Source organism: Neomonachus schauinslandi, chromosome 9 (assembly GCF_002201575.2).
Source record: "Neomonachus schauinslandi chromosome 9, ASM220157v2, whole genome shotgun sequence".
NCBI lineage: Eukaryota > Metazoa > Chordata > Mammalia > Carnivora > Phocidae > Neomonachus > Neomonachus schauinslandi.
The window spans coordinates 66,364,384-66,388,986 of NC_058411.1; the positions used below are offsets into that span (position 1 = coordinate 66,364,384).

The 24,603-nt window shown below is 43.6% G+C and overlaps 1 protein-coding gene across 1 annotated transcript; it reads right to left on the minus strand.

The window, feature by feature from the left end:
* Nucleotides 1-2,846: 2,846 nt before the first annotated feature.
* On the minus strand, nucleotides 2,847-4,873 carry FOXG1 (forkhead box G1). The gene has a single exon (XM_021695581.1). The coding sequence runs from the start codon at nucleotides 4,871-4,873 to the stop codon at nucleotides 3,404-3,406; it is 1,470 nt and encodes a 489-aa protein (XP_021551256.1). The 3' UTR covers nucleotides 2,847-3,403.
* Nucleotides 4,874-24,603: the final 19,730 nt, after the last annotated feature.

Below are 24,603 nucleotides of genomic sequence, written 5' to 3' on the forward strand. Positions count from 1 at the left end.
CAACCTTCATCTCATTAAAAATAATTATAAGTATGAAAGAAGAAAAACTTCAAAAAGTTTTGAAGTGTTTTTCTGGCATAAGCTAATTTTAACTGGCAAAGGTTGGTGACAACAAATATCAACACAACATTATGACCAATTTGTTGCAAAAAAAGTCTATTAGATGCTATCCTAGAACACTGTATGCCTTTGGAAAAGATAACTTGAGAGATGATGGGACAGATTGAGATAAATGAAATGTTCATATTAGGCTTCAGGAGGCCTTCACAAATTTCTCTCTCTGTATATCCTCCTCCCTATCTTGTATGGGTATTCAACAAGCTATTCTTACTTCTAGTCACATCCATTATATATGTAACTTGGAGATGTATCCAAATAGAACTTCCACTCAAGTCCTTAGGTCCTATGAGTTCAAAGAAGTCAATTTTATGCTTGACCTCAAATTATGGAGTTTGCCATTGAAATTCGATTTCTCAATCATGCAAATAAACATTTATCACAAATAAGTATACTTATTTAATATGGCCAGAAAAAAAAAAAAAAAAAAACCTCATGGGGGAATTCTTTCTTCTCTATGTCCCTTTTACCACAATACAAGAGTTCAACTTTTTAACTTTTGGTAGGCAAAAGACTATTTCTTCTGTGCCAATACATTCTCATTCCACAAATAAAATCCATGGTAAAAGCAAACAATACATCATCACCTTTTTCAGTCTAAACACATGTTTTCTTTGAGCTGTTTTTGTTCACAAATATGTAATGGGGATTTCCCTTGCCTAACCCCATTCACTTGGACTCTATTACTATTTTTAATATCAATCATAAATTTGGCTTCTAAAACAATTTGTGGAATTTTCTTTCATGCTTCATTCTGAAGAACTGTTACATTTCAAGAAAGTTGGACCTCTGGTGAAACTGCTCTCTTACTAAGAAAATAAAATCATGTCCAGTCTACTTAAAAGAGATAATTAAACTAGCTGTCTTGGTCTATTTTAGTCAGTTTCCCATTTGTGTATATTTGGTTCCAGCTCTTTTAATTTTCCTGGACTTTATCTTTCTATCTTTCTTAGATAGCATTCTCTGTCCTCTTTCTTTCTTTATTTCTTTTTGGTAGTGGGAGATGCTCTCTCCCCACCAAAGATCCTCTTTCCCTTTCTCTCTGTCTCTCTCTTCCTCTCTCTCTCCCTTCCACAACCCACCCATCCTTATGTCCCAGTATTAACTATTCTGCATTTCTATTTCAATCTATTTGAGTCAGCTTGCTTCTCTCCTAAGCTTTTTCTTTTTTTCTTTTTTTTTCTTTTTCCCTGAGCAACTCTCTAAGTGTTTGCCGATAACATCTTGGGGACAGATTATTTTTCATTGGGCCCATTGTAAGAAGTAGCCAGCTTATTGCATTACTGCAGAACACATTTCAGACTATACAATTGTAACAAATGAACAACTTGTCCTCCATAGACTCTCCACAGGATCCAATTAGTTACTAAACCTTTTACTTAGGTTTTCTAATTATTTTCTGGAGCCATAGCAATTGGGATGCTGAAACAATTCAAAAAATGTTTTCATTTTGTTTCAGATTGATATATATGCATATATATGCATGCATATGTATACTGTAAGTTAAAACAAAATTATGACTGTAAGCAAAAGGAACAAATCTCTAGATTAAATTATACAGACATTTAAAAGGGAATCAAATAAATACCTCTGTTATAAAAATGAAAGAAAAGGAGAGAGAGGCATTTTACTTCTTCTGAACATCTAGAATTTTAAGTTGTTATAATGAAAAATAAAATATAAACATTGATCTGCAAGTCATTACAACAGGTGATCACTTCAGCAAATCTATATTGCAACTTCAGCACATCTTTATTAGAACTCTTTCATTGTGGGTAAACAGCCACAAAAATAAATGCTGACTTAGAAAGTATAAATACAAATATTTAAACAAAAATATTTGCAGCATTCATAGCGCAAATTGTACCTGAACTGAAGGGCTCTGTGTGTCTATATATATATATATATATATATTACATATGTGTGCATTATATTCACTTCTATCTAACCATATACATATATTTATTTATAATTTGCCAAATGCTATAAACAAGATACCTGAAACAAAATATATAAAAAGCATTCTATCAACTAATTTGAAAATAAACACAAGGTAAATAGCTATGTACATAAAATTATCATTTTTTTTTGCTGTATATCTACAGAAACATGAAGATATCAGCTGAAAAGCCTATACTTTCTTTAAAGCTAGTGTTTATTAAATAGCCTGCTCCTTGTAAAATTTGATTCCACAATGGAAAAAAAATACTGTTTTAATTTTTAAAGTCTCAATTCAAATGAAAGGAGCAGTTAATTTTAGTTGGCTGAAAAAGCCTTTGAATTCCCTAGAACTTTAATGGTCTTTTAAAAATTAGCTCTATTTAATAAAAGAGACAAAAGTATCAAGATATATATGAATTTAGCCTATTTTTTATTTCTGTGTGTTCATAGTAAACATTTTTGTAAGTGACAAACACGGGCATATGACCACAGTATCACAATCAAGAAATTTTAAGACAACATTAACAATCACTCAAATTTTTGCGGCATTTGCGCAACACAGGTTACATATTTGCAAGGTTTACCTATAAGTACAATAGGTATTAACATTTCACTACATTTAGAAAAAATAAAAGTGACCTGTTAGTGACCACATACATCAAAATATACACAACACAAACTGAAGGCAATCATTAATTTTGTCCCCTTCCGATTCATTTGAATGGGCAGTGCTGCCAACTGAAACAACTTTCCTTTTTTTTGTTTTTTTTTTTTTGTTTTTTTTTTTCAATACTTAGCATACCAAGTGCATTTTAGAACCCAATCTTTGGTCTAAAAGTAAACAAAAGAAAAAAACAGTTTTTTAAAAGAAAAGGACAAAACAATAAATGGCCAAAATAATTTCTTGGGCACCTTTACTACGAATGCTTCTTAAATACAAATTACAGTTTAACATTTTAAAACTCTCCCCATAATTTAGGTTGTTCTCAAGGTCTGCGTCCACCATAAAGATCCATGATAACTTATAATACTGCACACATGGAAATCTGGCGGCTCTTAGAGATAGACTTGTCAGGTTTGAATGAAATGGCAAAGCAGTCACTATTTAGATACACATTCTACTATAATTTTGACTTCCAAACCTTATATTCTACAATGTATTCTCCCCACATTGCACCTCGCTGACACTCCACACCTTGTTAGAATAATAAACAATCCTAAAGACTGAACAAACGTACAGAAATGGGGGGGGGGCTTAATAAAAAATACCTGGACTTATTTTTTAATTATCATTTACAATGCAAATGTGTGTAAAACGTTCACTTACAGTCTGGTCCCAGGGATGTTAATGTATTAAAGGGTTGGAAGAAGACCCCTGATTTTGATGTGTGAAATAATCAGACAGTCCCCCGGACAGTCCCGTCGTGAAACTTGGCAAAGAGGGTCTTAAAGACTCACAGGGCAGGGTCGAGGGGGCCTGCGGAGATGTGGAGGACGACGCGGCCCGGGCGCTCATGGACGTGCTGCTCTGCGAAGTCATTGACGGGTGCGGGACGTGGGGGAAAAAGTAACTGGTCTGGCCCGCAAGCAGGTTGACCGAGCAAGGGTTGAGGGAGTAGGTCCCGGAGCAGGGCACCGACAGGCCGCAGGGCACCGAGGCAGCAAGCGCGGCGGCCGTGAGGTGGTGCGTGGCGTACGGGATCTCCCCGTTGACCAGCCGGTCCACGCTCAGGCCGTTGGCCGTGGAGAAGGAGTGGTTGTTGCCCAGCGAGTTCTGAGTCAACACGGAGCTGTAGGGCATGGGGTGGCTAGGGTAGGCCGACGTGGTGCCGTTGTAACTCAAAGTGCTGCTGGCGCGGGGGTGGTGCAGGGACAGGAAGGGCGACATGGGCCAGTAGAGGGAGCCGGCGCGGTCCATGAAGGTGAGGCCGGTGGAGGTGAGGCGCGCCCCGCGCTTGAAGGCCAGCTTGGCCCGCGACGTGGTCGAACGGCGCCGCAGCTTGCCAGTGGTGCCGCCGATGAACACGTCGTCGCTCGACGGGTCCAGCATCCAGTAGTTGCCCTTGCCCGGGTCGTCGTAGTGGCGCGGCACCTTCACGAAGCACTTGTTGAGGGACAGGTTGTGGCGGATGGAGTTCTGCCAGCCCTGCTTGTTCTCGCGGTAGTAGGGGAAGTTCTTCATGATGAACTCGTAGATGCCGTTGAGCGTGAGCCGCTTCTCCGGGCTCTGCCGGATGGCCATCATGATGAGCGCGTTGTAGCTGAACGGCGGCTTCTCGTACTTGCCGTTCTTCTTCTCGCCCTCCTTGCCCCCCTCCCCGTCCTTGCCGCCCTCGCCCGCCCCCTTCTTCTCCTCCCCCCCGGCGCCGGCGCCCTTCTCTTTCTCGTCCGGCCCGACGGGCGCCAGCTCCCCGGGCCCGCCGCCCGGCTCGCCCTTGCCGCCCAGCCCGTCCGCTTTGGCCCCGTCCAGGGCGGCGGCCGGTGGCGGCGGCGGCGGCGGCGGGAGCAGCAGCTGCTGGGGGCCCTTGTCGTCGTCGGCTGCCGGGGCGCCCCGCGCCTGGGGGGGCTGCGGTGCCTGGGGCGGCGGCGGCGGCGGCGGCTGCTGCTGCGGTGGCGGCGGCGGTTGCGGGGCGGGCGGCGGCGGGTGGTGGTGGTGATGGTGGTGGTGGTGGTGGTGCTGGGGGTGGTGGCTGTTGTGGTGACCGTGGCTCGCGTGGTGGTTGTCGTTCTGGACCGCCTCTGGCACCAGGCTGTTGATGCTGAACGAGGACTTGGGGATCATTTTCACCTCTTTCCTATCTCCCATGTCCAGCATCACCCAGTCGTCGGGGGGGAAACGGCGGCGGCGGCGCGGGAGCGGGACAGCGGCGCGGCGGGCGGCGGCGACCGGTGGGTGCCGAGCGGGGCGCGGGCGGCGGCGGTGGCACTGAGCGCTCCGGCAGCAGCGCAGTTGGACCGCAGGCTCCGGCGCTGGCAAGTCATGTAGCAAAAGCAGCAACCACCCCTCAGGAATTAGAAGAAAAAAAAAGGAAAAGAAAAAAAGAAAGAAAGAGAAAAAAGAAACAACCACCGCCCCGGGGGTGAAGCTCCCTCGCTCCCAACTCTACTTCTTGGTCTCCCCCCCACCCCCCGCCCCCCCCCCCCTTCTGCTGCTTCCTCCTCCTCCTCCTCTCGCAGCAGCAGTCACAGCAGCAGCAGCAGCAGCCCAAAGGGGGGGAGAGCCGGGCGGCGGGCGGGCGCGTCCCGGAGCGGCCGCGGCGAGGCTGGGGAGACAGCGATCGAGGCGGCTATAGCCACAATTAATTTTCCGAGCTACAGGCGCACACTAGGGCTGTAAAAAAATTTTTGGTTTAACCTTTCCTACCGCTGGGCCAATCAGAGCCGGCGGCGTGCGGGAGCGTCTCTCCTGCCGTCGACCAATCGGCGGATCTGGGCCCACCCACCCCCGCCCCGCCCGCCGGCTCCCGCCCCCTCGGCGCTCGCCTCCCCCTCACCGCGGGCCTGGGCCTCCCGGCCGCGCGGAACCGCGTAGGGATACGCCGCCAGGAGCACGCTGCTGCCGCGGCCCTTCTCTGCGCCCCCTCCACCCCCTCCACCCTGCGGGGCTGCTCAACCGAAATCCCCCTCGTAGGGCAAATATCTCACATTTCCGGCTGCCTTCTCACTGTATTGGGTCATTTTCTTTTGAGCGTCAATATTTGTCGTTATTGATTAAAGTTTGTATTCAATTTTATTTTTTTAAAAGCGGGGGCGGCGGCGGCAGCGGTGGTGGAGCGAAGAGTGGGAGTGCAGGGAGAGGATGCAAGGACAGGGCAGGAAATGGAGGAGGAAGAGGCGAGGCGCTACTTTCCCGAGTCGGCCGTGCAGGCCCGGGTCGGCATTTCTGAGCCCGTAGGAAAATTGTACCCCTTGTAGGTAACACTCCAGCGAGGCTTTGGATGGTTGGGGAGGGAAGGCCCACCCCTGGCGTGGGGAGGGGGGTGTCCTGCACCTTGGGGGAGGAGGGTCTGGATGGGGTTTGGAAACGGAGGGCTGAGGAGGAGGAAGTGGGCTGGCGAGCGCGGGGCCAAACAGGGGTTACTTACTCAGTTCCTGCGGCCGGGCGGCGGCGAGCTCGGAGCTCGGGCGCCGCGGGGAAGCCGGGCCTGGGGCTCCCGGCGCTGCGGCGGCGGGCGGGGGCGGCTCAGTGGTGGGCGCCTATGATAGCCTTCCGAAATGAGGGGTGCTCAGAGAGAAAACAATACCAAACAATCTCGAAATAAACCAGGTAACACATGCTATGTATATGTGTCTCTTCCTTCCCCTTCTCTCCTGCTCCAGACCGTCGCTCACACGCTGGGTGACTCGGTGTCGTTTTCTCTTCGCCGCTCGAGCGTCTCCTCAGCTTCTAATCCGAATTGGAAGCGAGTAGCCGCGAGCGATCACCCTGGAAATGTTTCATTTTGCTTGTTGACATGGGAGGGAAAATAAGGGTGGGCGGCTATTTCTTTCTTTCTTTTTTTTTTTTAAGCCTTCCTGTTTTCACTCCCTCTTTTCTTTTTTCTTTCCGTTTCTCAAATGCTTTTGATTTGTGCGGGCCTTAATGCTGAAATAACCGCATGCTGAAGCCAGCCCTTTCCCACCCTGAATGCAGATGGAAGGCAACTAGAAGCCTTGGGTACGTGGGTCCCACAAGCCCAGCTTTTTGGGCTTTAGAACTGGGAAGGTTCGGCTGAGGGCTGAAGTGAGTGGGGAGATTGTGATTCGGGGGCTTTAAAAGGATCCCGTGGCCAGGGGCAGGGCTAAGGCCCAGCATTTCCCAGGGATTGGAATTTGGTGCGGAGCACACTGATCAAAGGCTGTTTCATCCCACATGGGTACGAAACATACCACATTTTACGGAGGATGTAGCCCTAGAGAAGAGGGAGGTGGAGAGAAGCATAAATGAAAGGCACTTTCCCCCTCCTCTGTAAAATAATCATAAAATGTAAACATTTACTCACTTTGATAAACTATCAATTAAATTGTCTGGCAGATTTAGTATTTAAGAAAAGGAAGGAAGAAAAAGCGATGCCTATGTGTGATATTAAAGTTCAATTCTAATATAAAGAATGCAGTTGATGAAAACAAGAATACTCAGTTTAATATGGAGTTATTGCACTCTCCCCACCCCACTCCCTACCTTGAAATCCCGAGGAAGAGAAAGAGAGAATAAACTTTGAAGAGAATAACAATTACAAATAGCTAGTGATTTTAAAAATCTCTGTTAGGAATACCATAAAGAAACTTTGAATATTGGACTAACCTCATCTATCCTTCCACCGTATGTATGTATCCCCCCTCCCATTTCTACATATTTCCTTACTTAAGCTATATTTATATGTGGGAAAGTTCAAGGGTCCGAGCTATCAACGTTGATAGTGACATGGCCCCAAACACTGACTTCTAAGCTCCAGTTTCTTACAGAGCTGGGTGAGCTAATGGGCTTTGTGGACCGGTTGGAGAGATCTGTGAGCCTTCCTCTTCTTTCTGCTTACTTTCCTTCTTTCACTCTTCTCCCCTCCTCAGGCCTGTTATTCCTACTTTTCCTCAACTCACTTTCCTCCCTCCTCCCCTCTTCCTCCCTCCTCCCCACTCGCTACCCCCCCTTCTCCTCCGTCTATTCCTCTCCCTCACTCCATTCCTCCACCTACTCCTCCCCATTTCTCCCCCTACAACCCCCCTTCTCATCACCACTTATAATGGCACACAAGGGCTCCCTCTGAGGTGGACGGCCCGGTACGTTTTCGTAGTCGGTCTAGCGTGAAATGATTCGGTGTAACCGGATTCTTGGGAAAGGACAGGTTACGTAAACATTTACTGATGTGGAGTAACTATACTATTTGTACTCTGATATGCAGGAAGGAAAGTGTTGATTAACACAGAAGAAAAAAAAGCGAAATTAGCTGATTGCATGCTCATAAGTGCAAGCTGTCATTGAACTGCTTTTAAAATAGACACAGCTGGGTGTTTGTGTTGAAAAATTTCTTGTGTTTTTGCTAATACTGAAATAAGCATGATTTTGTATACCAAACATTTTCAGATCATTAAAATTTGTAATCTGTGCTGGTTTTAAACACAAAGAAAAGAAACAGAATCATTTCGATGTAAAATTTGCTGATATTATATTAACTCAATCAGGTCTGTACAAATTGTGCATTGTGCCTCCTAAAATCTGTTTGATCAATTTAATACACAAAGTGCCAAACGTGGGTATTGTTTGTTAACATTGGACATTTTATTCAAATCTGAGCTCAGCAGCAAACTGGAGGAGCATTCCTTGAATACAACACCAGCACTGACTGATGAATTTTTAATGTTTTAAAGGTGTTTCTTAGGTCAAAGCTGAGTGTGCATTGTTTTGTAATCTTGCATAAAATTTTAGCAGGTGAAATAAGTTTTTCTTTTGTTTACTTTCAAAAAGCAAAAACTGGGGTCTGCTAATGAGAGCTGTAATAATCTGGTTTGATGTGCCAGGAGCTTATATTGACTGGGAAAATATTTTGCATGCAAATTAAGAATGTGTTGTATTATTTTAAGGATTGCATGGATGCAAGTCTCAAAATAGGATATTTGTGTAGGAATAAATAGATTATACTTTGATGTAATCACTCTAAAGATCTATCCTCCCTGATAACAGAGGTCATTTGCAATCTGGAGGAAAATGATTATATTATCCTTTTAATAATTTTAATGGACTTTATGGTGAGATAGAGTACTATATATATATGTATATATATAGTACATATATATATATATATATATATATATATATATATGGGGGGGTAGGTTCAACAAAACATGCACTATTTACTCAGCAGCCCACATTTGTCTCAGCAATGGCTTCTTTTTAGAGCTACTACTAGATGAAATAGAGGGGGAGGGGGTACTTGGGCAGAGCATTGTACAAGTTGAAAGTCCGTGGATGGAGCTTTGTAAATCCTACCGGTCAATTTGGGTGCAAATTGGATTTGAAGGACTGCCCGCGTCCACTTCGGGCTTCTGTCCTAAACACATGAAGCCCCAACTCTGTATTTCCACCTCACTCAGTCCCTATGATTACTTTCAGAAGACAGAGGACATCCAGTGGTCTCAGATCTAAAGCAAATTCTGTATCATTCTACTAGTTTCTCATCATCAGCTTAATCTTGATCCCTCACACATGAACATCTATAAATGTACACTGTTAACGAATCAAAGCATAAGTCAAAGCAAATGTAATTTTCTGGTATATAAAGTAGTAAACATCTGTCCTTCTCTGTCTGCTGTCCCACCCCACCACCTCCCCCGAAAAGAGGACAGGCCTTGTAAAGAGTGAGCAGTTTCAACAGAAGAATTGCTTGGGAAATGAATTAGATTATTTCATCTCTAGTTTTAATTAATAACCAAGGCTCCACAGACTATTGCATCTGAGTAGGGAGCAGCACATTTAGTTTTTTCATTTGGGGTGTTACATTAAGTCTTACATAAGGCCCTTTTCCTGCTTTCTGTTGGTTTTTCACTTCTTTTTTCCCTTGTTACCTGCTGGTTAAAGGAGGGTGGGCCATTTTTTACCTAAAATCCACTTTGCTTTCAGCTCCCTGGACAGAGTGTCCTTGGAGTGGCACCAAGCTCTGGCTAAAGCTCTCTTCCTGCAGATGCGTAGGGAGTCCCTGACCCTGAGACGTTTGGGAACAAGTGGAGCTCATGCAGAGGCATCCAGGTATTTCCAGAGACTGACGAGTGAGGTCTGCAATCCCTTCCTAACAGCAGGTAATGGTGCTAACATTTAGTGATTATAAGTTACTCTTTAGCGTGTTGTATCCTTGTTCTGTGGGTTTTGGTTACAGGTTATACGATTAGGTTTGCGAGAACAGTAGTGAACTAAACTTCTCAGTAAGAGGTCTTCACACCAGGGAAGTGTTACTTTTCTGCAGCAGCCCTGCCTCGTCACTCATTAGGGAGCTGCAGGTTGTCAAGCGGCTGCTCTCAGCACGCACGCGCGCACCCCCAATATCCCCGGGGGCGCGCACATGTGTGCGAGCGTGTGTGTGCGCGCGCACAAGCACAGACACACACAGACACACACACCGCACTAAAACTAAATTAAGAAGCCGATGATTAAGACAAGCGTCTACTAGGCCTGTCATTTCAGCATCCTTCCATCATAACATTGTGGCACCGGCAATTTTGCTTGAGAACCTCGAGAAAAAAAAAAAAAAAAAAACTATGGGAGAGCCTCCTATTTGAGAATCGAAATGTTTAACTGGTGTAAGCTATCGAAGCTTCGGAAGTGAGAAAGTCCAAGGTGAAGGAAGAAGAAGGCCTGGATAGAGACCCTGGGCCTCCCCAGGCAGGTTTCTGTGATGCTGTCAGGGGTTCCAAGCTCTCTGAAGGCAAGTACATACTCATCAAAGAAACCGCAGGAGATCTGCAACAAAATACAGTCGGGAGTAGCTTCTTCCCATTGGAGAGCCAGGCACAGAGAGATGGACAATGAAGTATTATCACCCCAGGACCAAGGACTTTTTAAAAAGTCTCTCGGAGCCTTTCAAATACTCTACACATTTTTCGTAAATATAAAATGCCCACTACCCTTTACTTATTTCCAGTTATTTGCCAGCCCCCTCAAGACCTCCGGGGGTAGACAATTTTCGGAAAGACTTGAGTCCCTAATAGTGTGAGGACAAGCCTGTTCCATTTCTTGACCTGATCCAATTGGAAGATATGATCCCACACCTTTTGGGCAAGCGTGCTCTGAGAGGTCCTTTTTCTCCTCTCCTTGCCCAAGGAAATGGCACAGCTCTTCCTTCAAAGGGGTCAGGAAATGCTAAAGAGAAAGACAAAGAGTTGGAGGGTGATGGTAAAGGGGAATGATGAGAATGATGGAGGTCTTTAGCTTTAACCCTGGAGTCTATCTGAAAAGGGAGGAATTGAGACTTGGCAAAAGTCAGCACACAAGATAATGGATTTTCCATCAGCGGGACACCAAAAGAGGGAGAAAAAGAAAGACTTCATAAATATATATCAGGCTGAAAGAAGAGCTTACAGGCCTCAAAATGCTGAGCTCCTAACTATCCTGTCACTGTTCTCCTTAATTAGTTGGAGCTTCAATTTGATTTCCCCGTAGGAGCCTGAATAATCTACTTTGGGAAGTGTTATAGCACTCTTCGGAGAATGTGGTGCATCCAGTCTCCTCTATTTTGAAGCACCGTTCTAACAGGCCCCACAAACTCCAGTCGTTGTGAGGAAAGATGGATCGGTGTTAGTTGCCATTTTTAGGTGGTCAACTCTTAAAGGTACACGAAGAGCACTGAACAGCCCAGGGTCCGTATAGGAGAGTGATAAGTGTATTTGAGAAAATGCTCGTACCCACTAATGGTCTGTGAAGGAATGAGGAGAGAGAAAACTTGCAAGCGTTGGGGTGGGCAGGCCAGAAGGCACGCTGAGAATCCTCCATCACAGATTCCCTCTTCTCATGGGGAAAGTCAAATGAGAGAAAGTAAACTGTTTGCTAATCCAGTACATCAACTCCTTTTCTAAAAACCCAGATGGACAAACCAATGAGCCAGTTTTGACTTCCAGCCTATCTCCTACCCACCTGCCTCCTCACTCTCGAACTGCGGTTCCTGTAGGTCTTCCTCCGCCCCCTCCTAATAGCGATGGAAAATCTATTGGAGCAGCGTTTCCCAAAAGGTCCTGATCTTCTCCCTCCCCCGCTCATCCCTGGAGGCTTTAACCCGGACAGTTCCCGGCGACGAGCGTCTGCGGAGCCCGGCTCCCGGGTCCGCCGCTCCTCCCCGCGCACACCCGAGCGCCTGCCCCGAGCTCCTTTGTCGCGGAGCCTGCCGAGCGCAATCTAGCTAGAGGACTTGCTTTTAGGTTTCGTTTCCGGATTTCCCCCCTTTATAGTTACCTTTCCAGACGAGATGTCTCGTGTTTGCACATCACGCCGGAAGAATGCACACAGATCAATGTTTTTGGGGCTAAGAGGTCATGTGCTACGATGAACGCGCAAAAAAGACCAGTTAATGGTTTTAAGCTTATTATTTGTATAAAGCACAGCTCCGAGTTAAAAGACTAGGGTACGTGTAGGTGAAGTTAATTCGAATATTCAGTTATATGTCAGCGGTGTTGAACCCAGTAGGGGAGACCAGTTATACCCCTATTTCTCTCCAGCTCTTTGGAAGGAGCCGCATTCGGGGAGGAGAGGAGCGGCCCGGGTAAGCTAGACGCAGAATCGCGTCAGGAACAAGTTTCCGTTAGCGTGTGAAAACAAAACACCCCAACTCCTCCGTTTCAGAATCTACAACAAAGGTAGTGGGGGGTGGGGATGGTCACTTTTATTTTAAAAACAATCCTAGATTCTTGTTTACCAATTTTAGTATCTTCCTTCTGGGTTTGTCCTAAGGCACGCAGGAGAGAAAGTAATGTTCACGAAAAAAGCACGGTCGGCAAAGTTTGGCTCGTGAGCGTGTGAACTATGAATCACCACGGTGAAGAGGTTTTCTTTTTTTCTCACTCTTTCCTTTTCTCTTTGGAGCGTGAACTTGTAAGATAAGATAGATGAGACCACGAGGAAGTGGAAACGCTGAAAAAGCCCAGTTCTTTTGGAGAGCTGCCTGGCAGACGGCGGCCGAGCTCTGTCTAGGAGCTGAGCGGCGCAGGGCTTGCTCCGGAGCTGTCCCAACTCCTGCCTCCGCGGCAGCCGGCAACACCCAACACTGCGCTGGGATCGCTGCCCAAGCAGCCTACCCTTTGGCCTTGGAGTAAACAGCCCAGAAGATGCGAGAATGGCCCCTAATTGGGCTGAGTGTCTGCTCTTCAGCTCCTAACACTAAACTGGGCCCGCAGGTTTTCCTGGAGGAAGTTGGAAGTCCGACCACAAAACAATCAAAGGATGGGAGACACTAGATTTTAGAGAAGTCTGGAGTTACACATGAAACATTATTTTTCTCATTAATTAGAAGTAATCCCCTTTCCCTATTTATATGTATGTACACGCTATTGATTACGCACCGCGATTTACTTGAAAAATGCTTAGAGTATCTTTAGCACACGCTCCTCATTCTTTGTCTCCTCAAGCATTTTCAGCTGATAGTATGGCTGGTTGGGATCAATTAGCAGTGGATTTTGCCCCAAGGTTGCTCCCCAGGGCGGACAAATGGAGCCAAGTCATCTCCAGTGATGTTTTTCGCCCACATGCGTATCCACGCCAGGGTTTTAGAAACAGTTCAAAATCCCCAGCCTTGGTTTCACTTGATTCTGTTGTTGTTGTTATTGATAAATATTGGGTCATACACAAGGCACTTGTCAGAGACTTTGGCTCAATCTCGCAGCTGCAGCTCCTAGCTGGGCGTTTGAGTTGTGTCCTAGGAACTGGAGGGATTTATTGGGAGAAGAATTGCACATTCTCTGTTCCTTCAGTTGCAGAGATGATCTCTTAAAATCCTATGTCCTGTCTGCTGTCACGTTTATTTCTTGATTTGTTCAGCTGCGTGAACATTGGGTAGATGCTTGCATCTTTTCATGTATCTTTTTATTGAAATTGTCTTTTTAAAAAGGAGGGAGAAACTATTGATCCCAGTTCTCTAGGTATATCTGAAACCAGAAAGAACATAGGCGAGTAGACAGATAATTGTAATTATGGGCTGGGTAGGGGTTTCCTGGTGGTGCTGGTTGGGTAGGTAAGACACTTGGGGGTTGTGTAATTGGAGTAATATATACAGTTTATCTTTCGGCTGTGCTGTGCATACTCTTTCCCTTGATACATATTGCACATGAACTGAACCCATGGTCGGCTTGTCTTGGCATGTTTGAAGCTCCAGACACCCAACAGTATCATTACAGGAAAGAGACAAAACCCCAAAGACTCCAGGCAGGGAGATGGCTGCCTTTGGGGTGAATGGGGAGTTTGTCTTGGCGTTGGACTTTTCGGGTAAGCGCAACACTGGTTCAGGACTGCCTGGCAGCCAGAGTTCAGGTCTTCCCCGCGCTGAAGTGCAGAGAGGGGGTGGGGATAGGGGTGGGGAAAGAAACAGCTGATTTTCGACATTTCAAAAGGACTCTTTCTATTTATCAGTGTTACCGAAGTGTACGTTACTGGAGAAACAACAAAACAAGCATAGAGCTGCAATTTTCAAGAAAATAGGATCCCCAAATATAAAAATAAAAAAGTAGCAGATAAGATGTATAATTCAATCAAATTACACAAAATTGCTTGAAAATCCAGAACAGTAGCGATCCATTATGCCTCTGTTTTATTAGTGACAAGTACAATTACTCTAAAATAAAGAACACTGGTGAATATATAATTGGCTGTAATCATGTTAGTGTTTGAATAAAAATGACGGGAACATTTAACACTTTGACAACAAAATGTTCAGAAATAACTTATTTATTCAAACAGTTTTTATTTTCCACCAAGTGAAGGAGAAACACAGTTTGCTTAGGAAAATCAATGACTTTTCCCTACAATAAATAAATATCCAAAAGGGGGAAAAACAGCCCCACACCTCTATATTATTACTATTATTTTTTTTTAACCAGCAAGAAGCTTAATCCTGTGTTTGGAGTCAGCACCCGCCTAACTGTTGTTGGGTACCAACGTCCGCCACCTAGAGGAAGAGCTCTGCAGCTCACCCAACGCCAACCCGTTTTCCCGCGGTGACCTCGGGAATCAAACTTAATATTCCTTTGCAAATCGCTCTCCAAACTAACTCCCCCCTCCCACACCCCCTCACATCCCCTTCCGCCCTACAACATCGTCACAATATTTTCTTAGTAATTGCTCTGTGCAATTGACAGAAGCGCCAAGTCTCCGGCAGCGCGGTGCTCTCCCAGCAAAAAGCCAGAGCGGGTTGGGAAACAGGTCAGGGAATATTTGGGTCTGGAGAGATAATCCATTTTTATCCAAAAATGGTCTATAGCAGCCTGAATTCGGGTCTCATAAAGCAACGTCTGATGCCGACACCACCACATTCCAGTGCTTTTTTAGGGCTTTCCTAGAGAACACAGCCCGGATTCCTCTGTCGGCCAGTTGCTTACTGCGGGGCTTTTCCCGACTTCTCGTCAGTCCATGCTCCCCTCCACCCCCAAACACGAAGATCTGAGATCCCGGCTCTCTCTAATCAGTTCTTCGAGCCCAAAGGGTCCTTCGATTTTCCAAATGGGTTGCTTGATGTACTGAGGTAAAGGCATTACGGGGGAGGCTAGATTTGGATGCGTGACCCCTGTGGCCTGGGAGACCAACCCAGGAGAAACCCCAGGTCTTTACACTGAGTCGCAGAGTTTCAAGAAACTTTCAGTTTGCGGGGGAATTTGAGGCTGGGCCCGCAGGAACTAGGGGCCTTTCCGCATTTTAGTCTCGGTGGATCCTATCGGCTTCTTTCGCAGAAAAAGCCAGCCTCACTCCTGGATCTTGCCTGGCTGCTCTCAAGCCAATCTTGGAGGAAGGAGATGCTAAGCGAGGGTGAGGGGGCTGTGGAAAGAAAAGTAACGGGGATGATCCGTGCGCTCCACGACTGGTTGACATCCGAGCAGCAAGCAGACTGTTGACATCAGCGCGCGGGCTTTCATGCATTTTTACCCCCCAACACGTCCAAAGTTTTGTTTTGTTTGCTTTCATGTATCTGGAACACTGTTCAAGCTTGAAGTTTGCTAGAAAGGAAAGGAAGGAACAAGCACGTTTAATTCGTTTGAGGGGAAGAAAAAACCTCATAAATAATTGGAATTCAATTGGGTTTAATGTCTTCAGTTTCCCCTTCCTTCTTTTTCTTCCTTTCTTTTCTCATTTCTCACCTTTCCCTTCCATCTTCTCTCTTTTTCCCCTCCCCCATCCCTTATCCCTATCCATATCCCTATCCTTATCTCTATGGGTGAAAGAGAAAAGCAACAGTTTGAGAAGGGTGGAGGTAACCATTTTTAAGGAGAGTTTCAGAACCGCCTTGTTGGTTCTCAGTTCCAACCCTGGAGTTTAAAGGAGACATCGGGGATGACACTTCCTCCCCTCTCTCCCAGAGGCAACCTTAGAACCAGGGACTAAGAAGCTTTTTCCATACTGTAGAAATTATTGTTTTAAAGATAGTTGAAATAAGAGTGTGTGTGTGTGTGTGTGTGTGTGTGTGTGTGTATAATATATAACATAACAAGCCTCTCAAACTGATGTCCCAGGACATGCCTTGCCTATGGAATGAGGCACGCCCCAAAACTCACTCCACCCAAACCCCAGGACTTAAATCCTCAGAAATGTTTCATTTTGTTTTATGTAAAACTGGCGCTTCCACTCTCAAATGCCAGGTCTGTCATTGCTCTCCCGCATCATATTAACAGGCGATGTTAGCCTCCCCCCTACGTGTTTAGGCTGCTAATGCGGGCCACTTAACGCAACAAAAATGCTCATCTGTGGAGATTTTCCCAAGGCTGGTAGCGACACCGGCTCCTTTTTCTTTTCTTTTCAGGGCACGTCCATTCCTCCCTCCCACTCCAGGGGCTGAAAAAAGGGGGTCCAACAACTTTGAGCAAGTGTGTGAGAGCTTCCTCCTCTATCTCTTGCCTGCCAACCCACCCAAGGGCTTGTGAATTTTTGGTTTTTCCTTAGGAGCAGGAATAAATGGAAGCTTCAGCCATGGCACCTAGTTGCCTCTGTCAGTTAGCTTGCCTTCATCTTTGCCTTTCTCCTCCTCACTTCAGCTTGTGAAAGCAGCTCAGGATTGCTCTCACAGCTGCCTCTGTATCCTTCTTAGCTCTAGCCTTCTGAAGAAAACTGCTGGTTTTCTTTTTCTCTTGGTTGCTGTCTGTCTAGGATTGTTTGTGTGTGTCTTATATGTTTGTCTAGTTTTAGTCACTTTATGAAGGAGACTTTCTGAAGGAAGGAATCACCTGAAGCTAGATGATGGCTTTTGTCATGTTCTCTTACTTTTTAAAGTCTGGCCTGGGAAAATCTTGTGTTTTCATGATTCATATGTATCTAGTTTCCAAGGAGAAGGCCATCAAGGAGAAAATATAACAAAACTAACTTAATATGTAGTAAGTATCATTCATTGGGTCTTAGTTTAAAAGATGATTGTCTTCATGGATCCCATCTGGAACATTTTTTCTTTTTAAAAGCCTGTAAAATATAGACATAAGGACAGAGTTTTACAACTCTGGGTCTACCATTCTCTTCCTATGGATTCTTAGGCAAGTTACATCAGCGTTCTAGTTCTTTCTCTCCTCATCTGATAAATAAGTGATTTGTATCCATGAATATATAAAATAACATCCACTTACTGAAACCTCAACAACAATAAAAAACAATTCCCCAAACCATACGAATTTTTTTTTTTTTTTTTTTAGGCAGCAGGAAGAAAATCTTATTCAAACGACAGCAGCGACATCTAGTGACCATAATACTCAATAATATTGAAGAAGGTGTGGGATAGGTAACTGAGGAATAGATTTTCACAGGAGAGAGACATCATAGTTTTTCTAATAAATCTTGATTGTCTGGAAAACAGTACTCTCTTGATATCAAAGGATGTTTTACTGTGTTCGTGTTACGGTAATAATATACAGAAAGGAAAAGATGTTTACCTCAAGTCTGCACACAGGGCAATTACAATTTATATGAACATTCTTCTCATGCTTTAAATGCCATGTTAGAATACTAGTTCTAAAAAATAATTTTGTGTGTTGTACCTTATTTAACCAATTTTCCAAATTATAATCAAATGTATTATTGCATAAATACTTAGTAAAATTGGAAAAGGTAGAAATTTCTGAGATTTCCTTTTGTCTGGATCAATCATTTAGTTGATTTGAGATTGCTGTCTAGTCAATATCAGGAAACTGATTAAAGATAACCTCTCCTTTAAGTTGTCCCAAGTATGCTCTGCCTATATCACCTTTGCTCAAAATATTTTGGAATTCAAAGAAATGGGATTCCCATTCCCAGATGGACTGCATCTCTTCTTTTTATAGCAAAGATTAAGTGGAATATCTGGGCACGGTTGAAGTTTTAACAATAGCAGAGACTTAGCAATGGCCCAAGACTTTTCAGAATAACAATTTTAGCATTTGCTTGGCATTTAACACTTTAGACAGAGGTAAAAGAAGAATTCATCTCATTCTCTATGACTTTATAAATTGGCCATGTGTGTAGGCGTTTGTGCATGCACTCACTGAAGCATAAGTGTGTTTAATTTCCTATTAGCAAAGCAGCTAGTGACTACTGGGATATATGGATCCATGTTGGTAACTTTAAAGGAAGCCAATTTTGTTTATTCCATTTTATTTTTGACCAACATTTTATGTGCTTTTCCTGTGGAGTTTGGTCACTGAGTGTCATGCTAGCTATTTTAGCCAGGTAGTATTCTAAAATAAGAAGATAACTGGACTTGTTGTTAACAGCTTGGAGAATTTGAGCTAGTCATACCACTTCTCTTAACCTTAGTTTCCTCATATACAAAATGAGAAAGTTGAACTCTCCATTGTCCCTTATAGTTCGAAAGATCTGTAAATGAATAAATCATCAACCCTCATTTGGGAAGACCCTCTGTTGGTATCTCTGTTGTCATTTGTGACTCTCCAATGTCAATTCTGAAATTTCCAGTTAGGCATCTCATCAGAAATAAGGATCAAAAGAATTGACAAAATCTTCTTCTTCATGTCCCTCCCTCTTCCCCTTTATTTGATTTTAAAAATGACAGAAATCTTAGACTTTCCAGTTAACATTCACTCAGCCATTGGCATGCACTCAGTTCTCTCTTGCTGTCCATCCAGAAAAATCACAGCATAGAAATGGGACTAAACTGAACACAAAGATGAGGCAGCTGTATTTGAGTTTCTCTAAAGTGTTCCCATATCCTTATGGTAATGATTATTATTACTATTAATTTTTTGGGGGGGAGACCAGAGCCAAAGTATTCTGGCTGCAAATAGCCTACATTTCCTCCCTGCTTCTGTGGCCATATGAATAAATTCCTTCAGGAGGGGGCAGCAAAATATCTCCCACTTCTGTCTGGCTTGGAACATCATTATACACATTTAACAAGGAGAAGACTGTTAACAGGAGGCAAATATTACTCCATAATGCAAATGTACTCATCATTTAATGTGAGTCCCAGTGAGGCTGAAGACATATACAAAAAGAATCAGAACTATGCTGACTTGGATTGGTAGAGGGAACAGGGTTCATTACAAATAAAATTCTGAATCTGCCAAAGGTTTACTTTTTAGATGCCTTTCTGTTCTCTAGATATCTTCCCGCTCTTCCTACTACTCAGACTGGTGATAAAAATACACTGTATTTGTATAAAATTAACAAGGCATGCTTTCTTCTGTGAATTCCTTTAGACCCAGTAAAGACAGTTATTATGTTATTTTAGAAGTGAGGAAACTGACCTAGAGAGGCTAAATGGCTCACCTAAGCTCACACCACTAGGAAGACATGGAAAAGGAACATGAATCTTGGCCTTGGATAGGCTGCATCTCACTCCTGGTTGTCTTCAGGGTGGGGTTCCTTGTACTGAGCCCAGGGTAACCCATTGAACCTGTTGCTGTTCATCAGGCCTTATTAAGATTCTGCCACACATATTTGAGAAGTTTCAACTTTTGGAGGGTTTTAGGGACCCCTTGAACAAGAGAGAGTCTGTGCTTGTTAGTCTTCATTCATGTATGATTTTATCGTCTTTATGCTAACAATTTTGTATTATTAATATTTATGTTTTCTGCAAAAGAGGTAATCTTTGCAAAAATATTGTACTCCAAACATGTTGTTAATGCCTTGGGATCCAAGATTTTGGAGTTAGAATGAATGTAAGACATCATCTGTTTCAGCAGCTCTGCAGAGAGATCACTGTCTGAATCAATGGCTCCTGGGAGTTGTGCTTAGTTGGAGTCCAGATTATCCTGAGTGTCCTGGTGTTGTTTCCTGCCCATCTCCTTTGCTTCTTGGCTTTCTACATTAATGTAATTGGGAACTCCATTCTTGCTGGCTACCCTGTGGTCTGGTTTTCCAAATGGGCTGCCTCTTGAGTAGCACTGTGTAGATCTGGCTAAGGACCGTAATCTCAGCTGAGAGCTGTTAAATCTTCCTCTTGAATGTATTGTCTCTCAAGTAGCTCTCTGCTGCCCTCCACTGGCACTCAGCCCCTAGAGCCACCTAGCCTGCTGCATCTGTGCTAACTAACCCAGAGCATCCCTGGCTCCAAATGAGAGACGAGAGCTCTATTAACCACACTATACATGGTTTTTGTAGCACTAAAAAATCAAACCCAGGCTCCTCTGTGTCTTCTTATCCCATGTTCTCACGTCCTACAAGTTTGCTGATGGGCTGTGAAGGAGTGTATCTGACTTTAAGTATTTGTGCTAGAGTATTTGGAAGGACTTCTTTATTTTTTTATTTTTTAAAAGATTTTATTTACTTATTTGACAGAGAGAGACACAGCGAAAGAGGGAACACATGCAGAGGGAGTGGGAGAGGGAGAATCAGGCTTCCCGCAGAGCAGGGAGCCCGATGTGGGGCTTGATCTCAGGACTCTGGGATCATGACCTGAGCCAAAGGAGACGCTTAACGACTGAGCCACCCAGGCCCCCCTGGAAGGACTTCTTTAAATTGTAAACCTATTTAATTATCAAGCTGAAATACACGTCAGCTGACATCAAACTAGGCCATAAACTTCTGAACTTGCTGTACTTCTTAAGGAATATTAAACATTTTATCTTTAATGTTATAAAGATACAGTGAATTTTACGAAGCGTCTAAGTAATATGTACACTTTCTCATTTATTCAACAAACATCTATCAGGCACTATGTATGTTATGATATATGCCAGGCCTTACTTTTGGTGCTGAGAATACAGCATTGGAAAAAGAAGACAAAAAAAGCCCCCCACAGAAAACAAAGCAAAACAAAACAATAACAACAACAAAAAAAGCAAAATAATGCTCTGCCTTTATTGAGCTTGCTTCTTAGTTGGGAAAGATAAACATAAAACAAATTAATAATCAAAATGTTCTTTAAGGAAGTATAGTATTACCATATGTCCTATCGTAAATGCACTATAATCCATGTTTTTAAGAGTGTTGGTATTAAGATTAAGAGAGGCATAATCAGAGGTTAGAGAGCTGTGTATGCTACAAATATTCAGTGTTTTTCATTCATTCATTCGTTCATTCATTCATTCATAAATTTCCTGTGAATATAGTATGGGCCTATAAACATAACTGATGCTGATGAGAATATGGATCTCTCAACAGTGAGGATGTTTCATCTTTTGATTCTATTGCAGTCTTCTATCATGTTAAAATGTCTGGTGATCACCGTCTTGTCATTGCTGCCCTCCATGATGGGCTCTGCTACTGTCTTCCCTTTACCCTTTGTTTTTATTATATTTTCTTTTTTTTTTAAAGATTTTATTTATTTATTTGAGAGAGAGAGAATGAGAGATAGATAGCAAGAGAGGGAAGAAGGTCAGAGGGAGAGGCAGACTCCCCGCCGAGCAGGGAGCCCGATGCGGGACTTGATCCCGGGACTCCAGGATCATGACCTGAGCCGAAGGCAGTCGCTTAACCAACTGAGCCACCCAGGCGCCCTTTTTTTTTTTTAATGTTTTTTATTTATTTATTCATGAGAGTCAGAGAGAGAGAGAGAGAGGCAGAGGCAGAGGGAGAAGCAGGCTCCCCACCCAGCAGGGAGCCTGATGCGGGACTCCATCCAGGACCCTGGAATCATGACCTGAGCCGAAGGCAGACGCTTAACCATCTGAGCCACCCAGGCGCCGCAGGCGCCCCTTTATTATATTTTCTTTCCATGTCTTTTACCTTTTCCCACAGATTAGCTCTAATAGATACCACTGGCCAAACAGAATAAGTTTTTCCTTGCCTGTATGGCAGAATTATCAAACACAATGAAGCAGGTATAAATTACCTCGTCTTCTCTTCTCTACCAGGACTATTTGAAATGAGTGATTGTTCCAGGTGAAAAATTTGTTTAGAAAAAACTGTTTGGAAAGAAAACAAAAGAAAAACAAAATAACAAAGTAGTATTGGCATTAATTACACGTAATTTTATTTTATTATGTTATGTTAATCACCATACATTACATCTTTACTTTTTGAGGTAGTGTTCCATGATTCATTGTTTGCGTATAACACCCAGTGCTCCATGCAGTACATACCCTCTTTAATACCCATCACCAGGCTAACCCATCCCCCCACCCCCCTCCCCTCTAGAACCTTCAGTTTGTTTCTCAGAGTCCATCATCTCTCATGGTTCGTCTCCCCCTCCAATTTCCCCCCTTCATTCTTCTCCTCCTGCTATCTTCTTTTTTTTTTTTAACGTATATTGTATTATTTGTTTCAGAGGTACAGATCTGTGATTCAACAGTCTTGCACAATTCACAGCGCTCACCATAGCACATATGCTCCCCAATGTCTATCACCCAGCTGCCCCATCCCTCCCACCCCCACCACTCCAGCAACCCTCAGTTTGTTTCCTGAGATTAAGAATTCCTCATATCAGTGAGGTCATATGAAACATGTCTTTCTCTGATTGACTTATTTTGCTTAGCATAATGCCCTCTAGTTCCATCCACGTAATTGCAGATGGCAAGATTTTGTGTTTTTTTTTTTTTTTATGGCTGCATAATATTCCATTGTGTGTGTGTGTGTGTGTGTGTGTGTGTGTGTATAAATATATATATATACACACCACATCTTCTTTATCCATTCATCTGTTGAAGGACATTTTGGCTCTTTCTATAGTTTGGCTATTGTGGACATTGCTGCTATAAACATTGGGGTACACGTACCCCTTCGAATCACTACATTTGTATCTTTGGGGTAAATACCCAGTAGTGCAATTGCTGGGTCATACGGTAGCTCTATTTTCAACTTTTTGAGGAACCTCCATACTGTTTTCCAGAGTGGCTGCACCAGCTTGCAGTCCCACCAACAGTGTAGGAGGGTTCCCCTTTCTCTGCATCCTCGCCAACATCTGTCGTTTCCTGACTTGTTAATTTTAGCCATTCTGACTGGCGTGAGGTGGTATCTCACTGAGGTTTTGATTTGGATTTCCCTGATGCTGAGTGATGTTGAGCACTTTTTCATGTGTCTGTTGGCCATTTGGATGTCTTCTTTGCAGATATATCTGTTCATGTCTTCTGCCCATTTCTTGATTGGAGTATTCGTTCTTTGGATGTTGAGCTTGATAAGTTCTTTATAGATTTTGGATACTAGCCCTTTATCTGAGATGTCATTTGCAAATATCTTCTCCCATTCTGTTGGTTGTCTTTTGGTTTTGTTGACTGTTTCCTTTGCTGTGCAAAAAAGCTTTTTATCTTGATGAAGTCCCAATAGTTTTTTGCCCTTGCTTCCCTTGCCTTTGGCGATGTTTCTAGGAAAAAGTTGCTGTGGCTGAGGTCAAAGAGGTAGCTGCCTGTGTTCTCTTCTAGGATTTTGATGGACTCCTGTCTCACATTAAGGTCTTTCATCCATTTGAGTCTATTTTTGTGTGTGGTGTAAGGAAATGGTCCAATTTCATTCTTCTGCATGTGGCTGTCCAATTTTCCCAACACCATTTGTTGAAGAGACTGTCTTTTTTCCATTGGACATTCTTTCCTGCTTTGTCGAAGATTAGTTGACCATAGGGTTGAGGGTCCATTTCTGGGCTCTCTATTCTGTTCCATTGATCTATGTTTCTGTTTTTGTGCCAGTACCATACTGTCTTGATGATGACAGCTTTGTAATTGAGCTGGAAGTCCGGAATTGTGATGCCACCAGCTTTGCTTTTCTTTTTCAACATTCCTCTGGCTATTCGGGGTCGTTTCTGGTTCCATACAAATTTTAGGATTGTTTGTTCCATTTCTTTGAAAAAGGTTGATGATATTTTGATAGAGATTGCATTAAATGTGTAGATTGCTCTAGGTAGCATTGACATTTTCACAATATTTGTTCTTCCAATCCATGAGCATGGAATGCTTTTCCATTTCTTTGTGTCTTCCTCAATTTCTTTCATGAGTATTTTATAGTTTTCTGAGTACAGATTTTGCCTCTTTGGTTAGATTTATTCCTAGGTATCTTATGGTTTTGGGTGCAATTGTAAATGGGATTGACTCCTTAATTTCTCTTTCTTCTGTCTTGTTGTTGGTGTATAGGAATGCCACTGATTTCTGTGCATTGATTTTATATCCTGCCACTTTACTGAATTCCTGTATGAGTTTTAGCAGTTTTGGGGTGGAGTCTTTTGGGTTTTCCACCTAAAGTATCATATCATCTGCAAAGAGTGAGAGTCTGACTTCTTCTTTGCTGATTTGGATGCCTTTTATTTCTTTTTGTTGTCTGATTGCTGTGGCTAGGACTTCTAATAATATGTTGAATAACAGTGGTGATAGTGGACATCCCTGCCATCCCTTAGGGGGAAAGCTCTCAGTTTTTCCTCCTTAAGAATGATATTTGCTGTGGGTTTTTCATAGATGGCTTTTATGATATTGAGGTATGTACCCTCTTTCTCTATACTCTGAAGAGTTTTAATCAAGAGGGGATGCTGTACTCTGTCAAATGCTTTT

What these genes read in the sequence shown, in the direction of transcription:
- FOXG1 (XM_021695581.1), bottom strand. Translation starts at nt 4,873, where the DNA reads ATGCTGGACATGGGAGATAGGAAAGAGGTGAAAATGATCCCCAAGTCC.